Below are 17,737 nucleotides of genomic sequence, written 5' to 3' on the forward strand. Positions count from 1 at the left end.
ATTTATTGTTGAGGGCAATATATAGGTAGGCAGCGTGCTAGTTAATTTGGATTACTGTTTTTTAATAAGACAGGATCTATGAATATTAGTGAAGGCAGTAATATGATACCATATTATTGAATTAAACCAGTCTTAAAAAAATACATAAGTAAATGATGTGAGTACCTTTAACATAGTATCCCACTAAGCTAATTTTTTCATTCCAGCGAGTGCTAAAATGAAAAATTCTAGATCCCGAAAACGTACAGTACCATCTCACACGTACAGACCCAAACTGTCTCCTGAACCCTGGGGCAGATGGGAGCCAGGATGGATGGGCTCAAAGAAAACTGAGTTGGGTTTGGACTTCTAACTCTGTGGGGCAGAATTTGACTTGTACTTTGGGTATAAGAGGAATTGAACCGGTCAGCCACAGTTCTTTGTACTTATGGACACTGAAATTTAACTTTTATATAATTTTTACATGTCACAAAATATTCTTCTTCTTTAGATTAAGAAAAAACATTAAAAAATGTCAACCGTATTCATAGCTTAAAACACATACAAAGTAAGCTAATGGGGCAGATTTGACAGACAGACCATAGTTTGTCCAACACATTGTGTTGGACAGAATCCTAATTATGAGGTTATAAACAGTAAGTATAAAAGGAAGGCTTTTATTCATTTGCTTTCCAAGGGGGAAGATTACTGTAGGCTGACATAGTCAACAGAGTCCTCCCAGAGAAAGTGAGGTGTTGAGGAGATTGTCCAGTAATAGGCCACCTATGAATAAGTGAAGGGGAAGGTTTGACAATAATCACTCCTTGGTTCATTTGTCTTGAGTCAGGACTTTTTTATGTTGGACTTTTTTTTTTTTTTTCCAGAAGGGGACACACCTGTATTCATTATTCTGACTCGTACTGAATTCAGACAGGTATAGAGAGACCATGGCAAAGTGATCTGTAATTTGGTCAAAATACCAGATGGCTTGATGGCTCACCTAAGTCGTTCAGTGCAGAGAAATAGTAAAGGAAAACCACTAAAATGGTTTTAGCTTAATCAGTTACCCAGTCTCCTAAAACTGAAGAGGGCTTATTTTTATGTCCACTTCAGTTCTTACACACTTTCCAAATACCAGGTATTGTGCTAGGCGCTAGGAGCCCAAAAGCTAATGAGAAATCAGCTCTGTCCTCAGAGAACTCATCGTCTAGTAGGGGATGCCAACTTGTAAAGAAGTGTGGTAGGACCACTGAGAGCAGAGGTGTGTGTAAGGCAGTGGTTCTCAGCTTTGAGTGTACATTGGAATCACCTGGGAAACTTTTAAAAATGCTGATGCCTGGGTCCCATCCTCAGAGATTCTGATTTACTAGGTCTTAGAAGTGACCTGGGCGTCCAGTCCTTTTTTGTTTTCTTTAAAGCTCTCCAGGTGCAGTCGAGATTGAAAACCTCAGGTAAAGGGTGATATGGTACAGAAGAAAGGACTCAGCTGTCCCAAGGGAAGAGCTGAGGTAACGTTGGATCAGTAGAGGCAAACAAGGAAGATGGAAAAAGGCTCTCTGGGCAGAGATAATACATACAAGCAGGAAACAGTATATCCCCTTCAAAAACCAGTAGAATACTCACTGCAGGTAGGGTGTTGAGCCAACACAGGCAGGGATTTGACTGGGAGTAGTGACCAGAGACAAAAGAGGAAAGCAGTAGCAGGAGATGAAGTTGAAAAGGTAGATGTTCATGCCTTGCTAGGTTTGGACTTGGTCTTAGAATTAGGCATCAGTGAAGAATTCTAAGAAGGAAAAAACATGACTGCATTTGTACAATTTTAGAAAAATGATTCTTCTGACTAATTTGGTGAGTTGGACTGATGGTCTTGAAGCTCCAGGCAAGACACCCGGTTATAAGGTTACTGCCAAGTCCAAGTGAAAAATGATGAGGGTCTAAATATAGGCTAAGGGCAGTGAACCTGGACAGGAAACAACAGATTTATAAGTTACCAAGCAGATGGAATTGGGAGGTTATGGTGTCTATGGGTAATGAGGATGACTCTGAGTTCCTGACTTAAGTAACAAGATGGATGGTTGGACTGTTGGCCAAAATAGGGAACACTAGATGTTCAGTGGGAGACGGAAAGGTGGATAATAAATGAGCTCCTTTGACTCTAATTTAAATAGCTGGTAGGACTTCCAAGTTCAGTTCTCCCATTAACCTTTGTATATGCAGATCCGAGACTTAGAAGAGAGGGCAGCCCTGAAGATATTAATTTGGGAGTCTTTGGAATACAGGTGGGTCACGTCTGGCAAGAACATGAGATTGCCCAGGTCACGTCTGGCAAGAAGATGAGATTGCCCAAGTGAGACATGCAGTGGAATACCAACATGTAAAGTATGGACAGAGGAAAAGAACCCTCAGTTCAGCTAAGAAAGAGCTTAGGAGAAGATGATGATGTGGTTACCAAAGGAGTAATATTTTAAGAAGGGAATAGTCAAAAGTATCAGATGCTTCTGAATAATCAGAGTATAAAGTAAAAAAAAAACACCCACGGATTGGTACAGCAACATCAGGGAACCAGTGGTTCTAGAACCCTAAATGCAATTGATTTAATACTGAATTTTGACTTCAGTTAGAAGTGTGGAGTGGATAGATTTAGGAAACCCTTTTCCTACTCCTAATACATAGAAAGTCCTGATACATAGAAAGTCCAGATAAAAATATGTATCTTTAAGAATATATTTTAAATATGTAACCAAATTCAAAAGAAAGAAAATTTTCCACGTGCCTCAAATGAAGGAGGAACCAAAAGCCATAGCAACAAGCAAATGTTGAAGTTGAGAGGCCCACAAAGGTGTCAGGACCACATATAGAGGTTGTCTTTGTCTGTCTGGGCTGCTATAACTAAATACCAAAGATTGGGTGACTAATAAACAACAGAATTTTATTTCTCACAGTTCTGGAGGCTGGAGTCCAAGATCATTGTGCTGGAAGAGTCAGGTCGCAGACTGCTCGTTGCACTATCACCTGGCGGAAGGGGCTAGGGAACTCTGTGAGATCTCTTTTATAAGTCATTAATCCCATTCATGAGGGCTCCACCCTCATGACCTAATCACTTCCTAGAGGCCCTACCTCCAAATACTGTCAAATTGGTGGTAGGATTCCAACATGTGAATTCTGGGGGGACACAAACATTCAGACCATAGCAGAGTTGAAGACCCAATAGGGGCCTAGCATATTAACACCTGCGTGGCCTGAAATTTTATCAGTGCAGAAGTTGTGCATGGGGTTTTTCCACCCACACATGGAACCAGGAAAATTCTGTGCTTGAGAATGAGCCACCCTACTTGGAGTAGAAAAAGTGGCCCCTAAAAGAAATCAGAATCCTACACATGTGACATGTGCAAGTAAGGACCTCAATTTGTACCGCCCATGTAGGGAGAGAAAATTTTAAGCCAAGACAAGGAAGGAAAAAAGAATCTTAAAATCTTATTTGGAACTGGTGAAACCTTTAGGATCCAGGAGAGGCAAATGCAACCCACCTAAGAGTGACATCTCCAAAATGCAGGGCAAATGTGGGACTCCTACAGAGGACATGTCCCACTGAGGTAGAGCTTGCAGACCAGCAGAGCAGACCACATGAGAAAACTCACCATCATGAGAAAAGAAGGAAAATGCAGCTGATAGGACATTTGACATCCAAAGAATTACCAAAAAATACAGAGACACATAAAAAGAACTTTACAATTACTGTTTTTAAAATATTCAAAGAGATAAAAGAAGGAACAGAATTCATAATACAAGCACAGGAGAGTTTGGAGGGGGAAGCCAGTGCATTTGTCTAGAAGTAAAACATATGATCATTGAAAAATTTGCAAAAAGGAATAGATGGGTTAAATCATAGAGTAGATCCTGGAGGGAGACTTCACGAGTTGAAAAAGTGAACAACAGGTGAGAAAGTAACGTCAGTGAGTGGAGGCTGCACTCATTTGATGACAGTGTGTGTGAAGGAGAGAGAGGAGCTTTACTAGAGACAAATGCTAGATCAAGAAAGAGATTCAGGGGCTTCCCTGGTGGCACAGTGGTTGAGAGTCCGCCTGCCGATGCAGGGGACACGGGTTCGTACCCCGGTCCGGGAAGATCCCACATGCCGCGGAGCGGCTGGGCGCGTGAGCCATGGCCGCTGAGCCTGCGCGTCCGGAGCCTGTGTTCCGCAACGGGAGAGGCCACAACAGTGAGAGGCCCGTGTACCGCAAAAAAAAAAAAAAAAAAAAGAGATTCAGTCATTCATTCATTTAAAAAATTAACACGGGATTGAGGAATATATTGAGAGAGGCCCTAAATATGCAGAAAAAACGGAGGGATCGTTGCGGGGTGGGGAAAGGGTCCCCCAGAGCTTAGGTAGAGGGATTACTGGAAGTGGAGAATGAAACAGATTTGAAAGTATTTCTGTGGGGGATCGGAGGTGGGATGTTTGAAAGTATATAATTAGGTCTCCTCCTTTCTTTGACGGATGGGAAGAATGCGGGGGGATAAGCAATGAGATAAAGAAAGGGCAAAGGTTTAAAAGATAGCCATAGACATTTAGGTTGCTTCTATGACGTGGCTGTTGTAAATAGTGCTGCAGTGAACAGTGCAAGTGTCTTTTTTAAAAAATAAATTTATTTATTTACTTATTTTTGGCTGCGTTGGGTCTTCGTTGCTGCGCACAGGCTTTTCTTTCTAGTTGCGGCGAGCGGGGCTACTCTTCATTGCCGTGCGCGGGCTTCTCATTGTGGCGGCCTCTCTTGTTGCGGAGCACAGGCTCTAGGCTCGCGGGCTTCAGTAGTTGCGGCACTCAGGCTCTAGAGTGCATGGGCTTCAGTAGTTGTGGCGCACGGGCTTAGTTGCTCCGCGGCATGTGGGATCTTCCCGGAGCAGGGCTCGAACCTGTGTCCCCTGCGTTGGCAGGCGGATTCTTAACCACTGCGCCACCAGGGAAGTCCTACAAGTGTCTTTTTGAATTATGGTTTGCTCTGGGTATATGCCCAGTAGTGGGATTGCTAGGTCGTATGGTAGTTCTATTTTTAGTTTTTAAGGAACCTCTGTACTGTTCTCCATAGTGGCTGTATCACTTTACATTCCCACCAACAGTGAAGAGGGTTCCCTTTTCTAGACAGCAAGGGGGAAAAGCTGGTGGGGTGTGTGTGTGATGAATTGGGAGATTGGGATTGACATATATACACTAATATGTATAAAATAGATAATAACCTGCTGTATAAAAAAAAATAAAATTCAAAAAATATGTATATATTTTTAAAAAATAGCCATAGAGCAAATGAGAGAGGAGGTTGATCAGAGACAGGTAAAAAGAATGCCAAAGAACGTTGAGGAGTCTTCTCCTGTGGAATAGCATAAATCTGAGATGGTGCCATTCTGTAAGACTGAATCCGGCACCCCGCATATAAGAGTGTAAAAATTATATTGTGGGATTAATCCATAAATATTGCAGAAAAGATGCAAGAAAATAACAAAGAAAAAACAGAAATGGAAGATATCAGTCAGGGTAATTTGAGAGATCCCAGGGAAGAAGGTTCTGTAGTCTAATTTTTGTATTGCTGACCATAGTTACTATTAGAAAACTTTTGCTTGTGGTGAGTTAGAAGAATTCAACTATGGTTCTCTTATTTATTCTAGCTTATTTTCAGATTACCAGGGCAATATTGCTCCCTACATCTTGAAATCTTGTTACCTCAAGTTAGGTTGTCATGAGTCAAGGTTTTTAGGCACCAGCAACTTCTGTCTACAGACATTAATTGTCTGTTGGGTAAAGGAGATTTTACCGTACATCCAAGCATATACACCGTGTATATATTGTATATTTAGAAGCACATGATGTTCTTCAGTATAACCCTTATACCGACACAAATTCCTGCCTGTGATGGAGGGGAAAACCTCCTATAGTCTTGGTCAACTTCAGAGGACTAGCCAGCTAATTAGCAATCCCTTCATAAATAAATGTCATTCTGTCACCTAGAATTGCTGAGGGGGATTTTTAGACCATTGAAATTAGTTATAGTGACAGAAATGTTGAACAGAAAGGGAAGCTTCTTAGTTAAGTTGAAATTGAACGTTTACAGTGAATTTACAAGTACATTTTGGAAAGAGCCGTGTTAATAGCTCACCCATGGGCCCTATTAAAGGAGTTGAAACCTGTCACTCTAGGTCATTTGTCAAAGCCCACTGGAGAGAGCAATAATCAAAGACTTTTCTGCCTTACATCAGGGGCAGAAGATTTCTCTGTGATGGTAGATTTACTTTGAATAGAGGGGTATCCATGGTTCAAAAAACACCTTCAAGTAGAGCTAATTGGTAGTTTAAACCAAGAGGTCAGAGAACAACTTTTTGTAACACTTCCATCACCTTTCAGGTATCATTTATGTTATTGTGCAATTATTTAATTGCACTCTTTTGTATGGTTAACCCACTTTTTATTTGTTCAACATCTTTCTCGAAAGAATCCCTACCTACCCCCACCCCCCAAACCTCCCATACACTTTCATTTATTCTAAGGGATTAACTATGATAAGGGGAACTAATTAATATTATTAGTTTCATAATTACTCAACAATGAAGAAACTAAAAATGGAATCTAGGAATGATGTTTCCCACAAAAGTGACCTATTCACGGATGTCATGCTTCCAACTAGATAATGGATTATGTTAATAGGAGAGGTGGACATGGTATCTTTTTTTCTACAGCAAAGGTGGATGGAAAATGCTAACTGGAAGCCAGGCAGTGTCCTGAAGTGTGCCTTTTCTGTTGGTCGTGTTTAGGGGCATTGTCCAGTCAGAAGAAAAACTTGTCATCAGTGCGTCTTGGGCAAAAGATGATGATATCAGCAGGCTCTTGAAATCTCTACCAAACTGGATTAACATGGCTCAACCCAAACAGCTGAGGCCAAAGAGAGAAGAGGAAGAAGATTTCATAAGGTAAAATGGTCTATTTTCTAAGTTATACTAAACATGGGAAGAAAAATATCCATTTAGCTAATTCTTTCCTACATGAAATTTTGACCATTTCTAAATATCAAACAGCAATGAACTGAACTTAGTAAAGTCCATTTCTATTGTACTACACTTCATTTCCTGTGCAAGTATGGCTTGTGCTCAAAACTTTAGAAGGAAGGGATTGATGTGAATCAAATTTGGAGCATTGCTAAATCAGGTTAAAATATTTTTACTTTGTAGGTCATTCTCCCTTCTTAGGGAAGCTCATAGTTTATTCATTAATTCATTTATTTATTCAACAAAGCTGTATGGCCCTTGTTTTGTGCCATACCTTGGAAACATGACAGTTAATAATGTAAAGTTCCTGCCCATAAGTGTGTTACAATTGTTCTTAGCATGTTCTTTAGTTCACAGAACTGTTAGTTGAACTTTCCGGAAATATATATGTGCTTCCCACGTTTGTTCATGTATAGTGTATCCAATTGTTTTCTACTTGTTTTGACAAAAGTAAGGTCTCGCTTTCAACTTTATCACTCAACTTTTACCTTTGCACAATTTAAATTTCTTACTTAGCCATGAAAATGTAGCCTAATTTGATGAAGCTACTCATTTTCACATGGCTCGCTTGCCACAGTGAAATATGTTCACCTCTGTCATTTTAGAGCTGTGTAAAGTAGGGGAAAAAGTGGAGGTAGTATTTTGTCACATTAAAAGTAAGTTTATTCTTATTGTCTTCTGCTATCCACGTGAATGAATAAATAGTAAAAAAAAAAAAAAAAAAAAAGAAAAAGAAAAAAGAAATAAAGTAAAAGCACTTTAAGGAAGCAAAGACCAGAAAAAGAATAAAAGAAGTAGTGACCAATATTTTACTCTTAAGTCATCATAGAACTGTGAGCTCATCTCTCTCAGAATGTGAGTTGCAACTATAGGTAAATAGGTCTTTACCGTTCACAAAGTTAACCGTATCCGTACACTATGGTGCCATATTTCTACCAACATTTTATTATGAAAAATTGCTATAGTGCCATTTAAAACTTTCTCAAAATCGTGAGACTCAAAAGTTCACCTGTAATTTAACCTAAAGTCTTCCTGTTTATGGTTTCTCCCTCATCATTCACATTATCTCAGAAAAACTTGTCAGCTAGTTATATTGTTATAAGAAAACTATATTATACGTGCATAATTTATTTTTTAGTTAATAGACTTTATTTGCATGAGGTAGCAGTTTTAGGTTTACAGAAAATATTGAGTGGACAACACAGAGTTCCCATATATCCCATCACTCACCCTCATCCCCCCCATTTCCTCTATGTTTAATATCTTACAGTAATGTGGTATGTTAGTTAAAATTGGTAAGCTAATATGGGTGCATTATTATTAACTAAGTCTGTAGTTTACATTAGGGTTCACTCTTTGTGTTGTACATTCTGTGAGTTTTGAGAAATGTATAATGAGTGTACCCATTCATTGGTTACAGTGAAGGTAACCATTTCAGTATCGCGCAGAATAATAGTTTCACTGCCCTAAAAATCCTCTGTGCTCCTCCTATTCACCCCAGCCTTCCTCTCCGCCAACCCCTGGCAACCTTTTTTTTTTTTTTTTTTTTTAACTGTCTCCGTAATTTTGCCTTTTCCTAAATGTCATATAGTTGGCATCATACAATACGTAGCCTTTTCGGATTCGCTTCTTTTGCCTTGCCGTACGCACTTAAGGTTCCTCCATGTCTTTTGGTGGCTTGGTAGCTCTTTTTTAATCTCTGAATAATATTCCATTGTATGGACATACCTTAATTTGTTTATTCGTCCACCTACTGTAGGATTTGTTGGTTGCGTCCAAGTTTGGGCAATTATAAATAAAGCTGCTATAAACATTCGTGTTCAGGGTTTTTTGTGGATGTAAGTTTTCAGCTCACTTGGGTAAATACCAAGGAATGTGATTGCTAGATCGCATTGATGTATGTCAAGAGTATGTTTAGTTTTTGTAGAAATTGCCAAACTGTATTCCAAAGTGGTCGTACCATTTTGCATTCCCACCAACAATGAATGAGAGTTCCTGCTGCTCCACATCCTCGATAGCATGTGGTGTTGTCAGTGTTTTGGATTTAGTACATTCTAATAGGTGTGTAGTGATCTCATTGTTTTAATTTGTATTTCCCTAATGACATATGATGTTAAGCATCTTTTCATGTGCTTATTTAATAACTATATATATATTTTTGGTGAGATATCTGTTCATATCTTTTACCATTTTTAAATTGGGTCATGTGTTTTCTTACTGTTGAGCTGTAAAAGTCCTTTGTATATTTTGGATACCAGTCCTTTAATTGATAGGTGTTTTACAAAAATTTTCTCCCAGTGTATGCCTTGTCTTTTGATTCTCTTCACAGAGTCTTTCGTAGAGCAGAAGTTTTTAATTTTAATGGAGGCAATCTTAATGATTTTTAAAACAATGGATTGTGCTTTTCTGCCGTCTGGTTTTAACTGAGTGTTTTGTATAGTTCCACTTTTTCTCCTCTCTTAGTATATATATTATATTTCTTTTTTTCTTAACTTCTATTTTTAGTGGTTGCCCTAGAATTTGCAACATACGTTTATAACTAATGCAAGTACCTTATAACAAAGTAGTCCCAATTATTTCCTCCCATCCCTTATAACATTGCTGCCATTCACTGCATTTATCCATAAGCTATAATCACTGTACATAATGTTGCTGTTATTATTTTGAACAAACTGTTACCTGTTAGATCAATTAAGAATAAGAGAAATAAAAGATTTTATTTACCTTCAATTATTCTTTCTTTAATTCTCTTCCTTTTTTAATGTAGGTCCAAGTCTCCCTAAAGAACTTCTTTAACATTTCTTGTAAGGCACGTCTATTGAAGACAAATTCCTTCAATTTTTGTTGGAGAAAGTGTTCATTTTTCCCATACTTTTGAAGAGTAATTTCATAGGGTTCAAAATTCTAGGTTGATGATTGTTCTAACACTTCAATTATCTCACTTTGCTATTCTTGCTTCCATGGTTTTTGAAGAAAAGTCCAATGTAATTTTTATTCTTGTTTTTCTGTAGGTAAGGTAATTTTTTCCTATGGCTTCTTGCAATGTTCCTTTGTTTTTGATTTTGTGCCATTTGAGTATTGTATGCCTGGGTATAGATGTGTGTGTGTGTGTGTGTGTGTGTGTGTGTGTGTGTGTGTGTTTCATGCTTGGTGATCGCTGAGCTCCCTGGATCTGTGATTTGGTGTCTGTCATTAGTTTTGGGAAATTCTCAGTCATTATTGCTTGAAATATTTCTGTTTCTTTTTCTTCTCCTTCTGGTATGCCCATTATACATACATTATAACTTTTTGAACTTGTCCCTCAGTTCTTGGATATTCTGTTCTCTTTTCATTGTTTTTTCTCTTTGGATTTCGATTTTGGAAATTTTTATTGATGTTTCTTCAAGCTTACGCATTCTTTCCTTGGTTATGCCCAGTCTATTAAATAAGTCCGTCAAAGACATTCTTCATTTCCGTTATGGCATGTTTGATTTCTAGCATTTCCTTTTGATTCTTTCTTAGAGTTTCCATCTCTCTGCTTATGTTACCTATAGTTTACATGTGCACATGTCAAAGGCACAGCTTGGCAAATTTTCATACTTTTCAATGTGTAACAGTATCCAGATCAAGAAACAGAATAATAGCAATAAGAAACAGAACAAAGCAATAGTGAGCCTTCTCGTGCTTCCTTATGGTCACCGTTTTCCTCTCTGAAAATTACCCGCATCTGACCTTTTTATATGGAATCATGCACTTATATATTCTTTTATGACTGGCTTCATTTGTTCCACATTATATTGACAAGATTCATCTATATTCTTGTGTATAGGTCCTTATTATTCTGTACTCTATATTGTATTCCATTATATGGGTACACCCCAGATTTTTTTTAATATTGTATTATTTGAATGTTTATGTGTGTATATATGCATTCATTTATTTTTCTCCTGTTGGGTACCTGGATACTTTCTCATTTAAAACTGTTTCAAATAGTGTTGCTTTGTATATTCTACTATACGTCTCTTGGTAATCATATGTGTATATTTCTATTGCTTACATTTTAGGAGTCAAATTGCCAGGTCATAGCATATGCATATGTTGAGTTGTAGTGCACACTGCCAAATAGTTTCCCAAACTGGTAGTAAGAGTTTGCACTCTCATAGCAGTGTATGAAAGTTCCAATTGCTCTGTATCTCATCTATATTTGATATTTTCCATCTTTTTAATTTTGGCCTTCTAGTAGATTTGTAGAGTATCTCAGTGTGGTTTAATATGCATTTCTCTCATGACTAATAAAGTTGAACATATTTTAATGTACTTTTATGGTATTTATTGGCCATTTGAATATCCGCTTTCACAACATATTTGTTCAGATCTACTGCCCATTTTTTAATTAGGTTGTCTGTCTTTTCCCTACTGATTTGTAGGAATTCTTTATATTTCTGGATGTAACTCCTTTGTGATGGATAGGTAGTAGGTAGGTAGGTAGATAGATAGATAATGTCATCTTCCTCCACTTTACAAATTGCCTTTTCACTCTCTTAATGGTGTCTTTTAATAAACAGACTTTTAAAATTTTAATAAGTCAAATTTATTTCTTTAATAGATAGGACATTTTGTTTCCTATTTAGAAATCCTTTCTTATGCCAAAGTCACAGAGGTGTTTTTCTCTAAAACTTTTACTGTGATGAATATGTTTTTCCCTAGCATGTGAAATAAGTTATACACTCTTAAAATTATATTTCCTATCCCTGCTCTCTACACTTCTTAATTTAGATCATGTTGTCATAACAATAGTAGAAGAGAGTAGCCTCATGATTTTTTCTATCAAAAGAGGTAAAGAATTATTGAGACATGATTAATTAGAGTGCCAACTAGGAATAATCAGACTGACCTTAGGAGAGAGTCAGGCCATGTTACCATCATGTTTTCCTGCTGCTAGATTTCTAAGAGGTCTGGGTAAGCATAGTCCCACTATTGATCTTTAAGTGTACTTATTTAATACATCTATAACCTGAGTAGTTGTATTAGAAGTAACTTCTGGAGGATAATTATTTTTCCCCAACTTTTCAGGTTACTTTAACTGAAAGTAAGTCTTCTTCCTGTTGTTCCTAGGTTCATTGTCTTTTATGCCTGCAAAGAGATTGTCAATCAGTTTTATTAGTTATCTTCAATAGCTTAGAGTTAAGGGGAAGGGTTTCTAGCCCTATTTCAGAAAAGAGAAGGCTAATGTAGAGATGAACGTCTGTATACCACCTCATGCTTCTGATTTAGAAGAGCTAGAATTAAGTTCTTGGCTTTCTTTATTTCCTTTTTTCTCACTGCATTGTCACCTTCCATCTTAAATTTGAAGGCAAAGCAAATTAAACATATTTTTTTAAATTTTTGGTGAATTATTATATCCATGAAGTAAGATGCAATCTTAGGCATATAACTCAAAGAAATGTTATGTGTGATTTTACTCATGTAACCACCTCCCCGATCAAAATACAGAACTTTTCTTGCACCCCAGAAGGTTACCTCAGGATAACCACTATTCTGACTTTTATCACCATAGTTTAGTTTTGACTGTCCTTGAATTTTATATAAATTTCACCATAGTATCTGGTTCATTTTACTGAACATTATGACTGAGATATTTGTCCACGTTTTTGCATGCAAACAGACATGGTTTGAAAACAAATTCTATTTACTTTAAGAGAAGAAAAATAATTTTTTAGATCTATTTTGTTTTGTATGTGATTGATTGTTTTCTCTTAATCTGTCATATTCTCTATCCTGAAAGCAAAGGTACATAGAGGGGAAGACTCTTCATTGATATTCCAATGTGGTAGAGTTACAGAGCCTTGATTTTCACACATTAGAGTACCACAGAGCGTGGCATGAGCTAAAAAGACTGAAAAATCACACTCTGTTCCTGTAATTAGTTTTTAAAGCTTAGAGAGCTATTTGGCGCCCAGATGAATATAGAATCCAGTGTCCTTTGCATTGAATAAAGGTTATGCTCCCTTCATTACTAAACGAGGCCCTTTTCTATTCTTGTTTTTTAACTAAAAAATAAAATGTATCATTTCCTGGCTTAACTTCGAATAAAGGAAAAAAATAGGTCAGGCCAGGACTTTAATAGAAAAATGAAAAATAGCAAATATCCTTTTGTTCCCAAAGAAGCTGAAAGCAGGCTTTCTAGCCCATTATCTTTGCACCTGTCATATATATGTGTGTAGTTATCCTTTTGAGATCAATGAATATCCACTGATAAAAGCAGTCCTGTTTTCTGGTCATGTAATTAACAGAAGAGTTAAGGTGTTGGAAGAAGTAAAGGGGGTGGGGAGGCCCTGTGCATTAGAGACTATTCCCCCAAATCTGTTACCCCCATTTCACTCAGGGCCCCAGAATTTCGAAGAATCAGAGTCATTTCCCTAGAGCCAGGTTTGAAAATCCTGAAGTGGATAGATGTGATTGGCAGGACCAGGACAAGAGTATTCAGGTGATAAAAGCCAAAGAATATATAAAACTTACAAATTAGTCTTGAGCTCCAGCATGAAGAAAGATGAATGATAAAGAAGTTTTCTGGAAAGATTGTGTAATCTATTACAATGAAAGTTGACAGTGCCTGTATTTGATGGCAACATTGTGTGGTTTCAGGCACTATTATTCCCATTCAACAGATAAGGAAACAGGTACAGAGAACTTAAATAACTGGCCCAAATTCACAGAGCCTCTAAGTTGACAGAGCTAGAATTTGAGCCCAAGTAGTCTGGCTCCTAGAGCTAGCACAGAGTGACCATCCAGTCTTAAATTGGGTGAGGAATTGGTACTTTTGGACCTTTGATTTATGCCTTCATTTTCATTGATCATCATCCTCTTGATTGATATTTTAATCGTAATTTGCTAACGTTGCAGAAAGTTACCATACAGGTGCTTTTACCCTGGGTTTAGTTTGTTATTATTAGAATTAATTGTATTATATTTCATGTATTATATTGTTGCCCATTCTTTCCCTTCCAGTAACAGGTTGGTAACAGAATATCCAGATATTTGAGGGAAAGACTGTATTGAAACCAGAAATGTACAGTGCTTTAAAACTGATTGTCTCGGATGAACTGGGAGATTGGGATTGACATATATACATTAATATATATAAAATAGATAACTAATAAGAACCTGCTGTATAAAAAATAGTTAAATTAAGTTTTAAAAAACGGATTGTCTTATCTTTCCTCTGAATTTTATGTTTGCCTAGTCAAAGAAAAGAAAAAACAATTATTGTTGAAAAAAGAAAGAAGGATACAAAAGGGATGGAAATATAAAAATGATATAAAACAAATTATGTAGGTTTTAGATAGTGTGTGACACAGACCTGAATAAGGAAGAAAAACTAAACAACATTTTTAGCTATTTTTAGTTATTTAGAAGATAACTATTTCAGCTGGAGGATCAAATGAGTGATATGTTAAGACTGATTTTTGTCACTTTACAAAATTATGAACTCAGAGTGCTTAAAGAACTTTCAAAGAGCAAGGCAATTCCTAAGACTTTGTTTGGCATGAGTTCTATATTAGATGTTTAATAAAAAGAGTCAGAATAGAAGCAGAAAGCGGGTTTGTACTTTAACCTTCTGTGGACCCTAATAGTACATCGAAGACCTTCAATAAATATTGACTGAATGAAACTGAATTTAAAAATAGGAAGGATCATTCACTCTTCAAATGAAAAAAACTAAAATATAAAGAATGGTGAGCCAAATGCCTTAATTGGAAGAAAATACTTTCAGTGGCCTCCCTGAAAGTTACATGGATGGTAGCATGTTCCTTTTGAAAGCTCACAGGCCTGAGTTCTAGCCTTCAGCACTGCCATTAATTAATCTATTTTGTTTTATTTTGTTTTTGCCTTTGGTTGGTCTTTACACTTCTTTAATTTCTTCATCCAGCTGAGATTAAACAAGAGAAGTAGAAATCTAGTAAACCTGGGAATGTATTTAAATGTAAACGTAGTACTAATAAAGTAGAGCACAGGGGGTTCCCTGGTGGTGCAGTGGTTAAGAATCCACCTGCCAATGCAGGGGACACAGGTTCGAGCCCTGATCCAGGAAGATCCCACATGCCACGAAGCAACTAAGCCCATGTGCCACAACTACTGAGCCTGCGCTCTAGAGCCCTCGAGCCACAACTACTGAACACATGTGCTACAACTACTGAAGCCCACACGCCTAGAGCCTGTGCTCCTCAACAAGAGAAGCCACCGCAGTGAGAAGCCCGTGCACCGCAGCGAAGAGTAGCTCCCGCTCGCTGCAACTAGAGAAAGCCTGTGCACAGCAACGAAGACCCAACGCAGCCAAAAATAAATAAATAAATAAATTTATTTATTTTTAAAAATCACCTCAATAAAAAACAGTAAACATTAAAAAAATAAAAATCGGGCTTCCCTGGTGGCGCAGTGGTTGAGCATCCGCCTGCCAATGCAGGGGACACGGGTTCGAGCCCTGGTTTGGGAAGATCCCACATGCCGCGGAGAAACTGGGCCTGTGAGCCACAACTACTGAGCCTGCATGTCTGGAGCCTGTGCTCTGCAACAAGAGAGGCCGCGGTAGTGAGAGGCCTGCGTACCGTGATGAAGAGTGGCCACCGCTTGCTGCAACTAGAGAAAGCCGTTGCACAGAAACAAAGACCCAAAGACCCAACACAGCCAGAAAGAAAGAGAGAGAGAGGGAGGGAGGGAGGGAGGGAGGGAGAGAGAGAGAGGGAGAGAGGGAGGGAGGGAGGGAGGGAGGGAGGGAGAGAGGGAGGGAGGGAGGGAGGGGGGAGAGAGAGAGAGAGAGAAGGAAGGAAGGAAGGAAAGAAAAGAAAGAAAGTAGAGCACAGATAATTTTCAGAAAAATTCCACTTGGAAATTTAAAGCATCTCAAAACAATGTAAGCAATGACTGTTAAAAGGTTCTAGATAACTACAGCCATTGAAGAATCTTTAGAAAAATTTGAAGGAATAAGTAAAAGATCTGATGCAGGAAAAAAAAAAAAGACTTTAGCTCGCTCGAACAAATGTTTATTAGAATAGAGACATTTATTCCACTACCTCTGCAGGCTTAATGTGACTTTAACAATATAATTATAAAAGGAAAGATGAATCAGAAAATATGAATATATTAAATAAGTACAGGAGTAGAAAATGCTTTGCTAAGATGTTTTTTGTCCCTCAATTACACAAGATGAAGGTCATAGACGTATATAGGACACTGACAGGCAAGACTGGATGAGAAGTAGATTTAAATCTCAAAATTAAACAAAAAAGACAGGTAATTAACTGGAGTCTCAGCTACAGACATATCAATTAGTGTTCAAGATGATTGAATTAGGCACTTTGTTATTATATGAAAATGATATGACTCTTGCTGGCGTACAATTGGCAGTAAATGAAAAAAAATGTAAATTTCCTCTATACAGTGCATAAATGCTAGCCTACTGAGATGATTATTTGAGGATTGTAGTTATCTATTAGTATCAGTAAAAAGTCACTAATGTAGTATTTTCTACATTTTATTTTTTGTTTAATTTTAGATCATTGAATTATTTATTTATTTTTCTTTAACTTAGATGTACATTCAATACCATTCCTCTTTCTCTCATTTGGAGTCTTAATAAAAGAAAAAATAATCCCTCTAATTTAGTCCTACTCAGCCCTTCAGAAAGTGCGGTTGAGAATGATGTTCTGTGCCATTGTGATGGTGGCAAGGATACCTGTCATCTCTCTGGGGTAGGAGCAAGAAGAGGTGTTCCTAAGCCAGGGGCAGACACGAGACAGTGCACACCCACCACTGAAAAGTCCCATGCCTGCTATTCTCTCCCTCAGGCCATCTCTACTGGTAGCTGCTCTCTGCTGCAGGCTTACTTCCCTGCCAGATGATGAAGGACCCCTTGCCTTCTTGCCCCTATCTTACTGAATCTTCTCCTGTTCCCAGTCTACCATACTCTTTCCTCCCTCTATGTGTTTGCCCATGCCCCTTCCTCTTCTTGAGATGCCCTCTGCTCATCCCACCCTTGGCTCCTGTACCTGTCCAGCTGGGCTCTCAGGATACAGCTCAGGTATCAACTGCTCCAGCATCTCCTCCACATAACCCTCTCCCTTTCTGCATCTCACCCTGCTTCCCTCCTGGGTTAGGAGCTCACAGTCTTTGGGGGAGTTAAGCAAATAAGCACCTTAGAGCAGGGTGAATACTACTGCTAGAGGTAAAGATAATATGTAAATATGTTAAAAAGGGACCAGTAGAGGGCTTCCCTGGTGGCGCAGTGGTTGGGAGTCCGCCTGCCGATGCAGGGGACGCGGGTTCGTGCCCCGGTCCGGGAAAATCCCACAAGCCGCGGAGCGGCTGGGCCCGTGAGCCATGGCCGCTGAGCCTGCGCGTCCGGAGCCTGTGCTCCGCAATGGGAGAGGCCACAACAGTGAAAGGCCCGCGTAACGCAAAAAAAAAAAAAAAAAAAAGAGACCAGTAGAAAAATGAAAAATAATAATGTAACTACACTGAGAAGGGGAAATTGATATGATTGGGGGGTGGGAAGAGGGGACATAAGTAAGCTAATTCCTCACCCATCCACGGGGCAGGAGATCAGTATAAAAATTCTAAAATGAATGTAGCAGTGCATAGCAGTTTCCACAGATTATATACAGCGGTGGATAGAACCACTGGAAGAATTAGAAACAGAAATTGTTTTTTTTTTTTAAAGTTGTAGATGCTTCTTTCTGGGGCATAAGAC

The 17,737-nt window shown here is 38.3% G+C and overlaps 1 protein-coding gene across 1 annotated transcript in view; it reads left to right on the forward strand.

Annotated features, from left to right (window-relative positions):
- Positions 1-17,737, forward strand: part of EXOC4 (exocyst complex component 4) — an 814,897-nt gene that overhangs the window by 660,301 nt on the left and 136,859 nt on the right. The window contains exon 13 of the mRNA XM_060020916.1: positions 6,781-6,936. Within this exon, the coding sequence (XP_059876899.1) occupies positions 6,781-6,936 (156 nt within the window). The remainder of the gene's footprint in view (positions 1-6,780; positions 6,937-17,737) is intronic.

The sequence above is a fragment of the Delphinus delphis genome, chromosome 9 (assembly GCF_949987515.2).
Source record: "Delphinus delphis chromosome 9, mDelDel1.2, whole genome shotgun sequence".
NCBI lineage: Eukaryota > Metazoa > Chordata > Mammalia > Artiodactyla > Delphinidae > Delphinus > Delphinus delphis.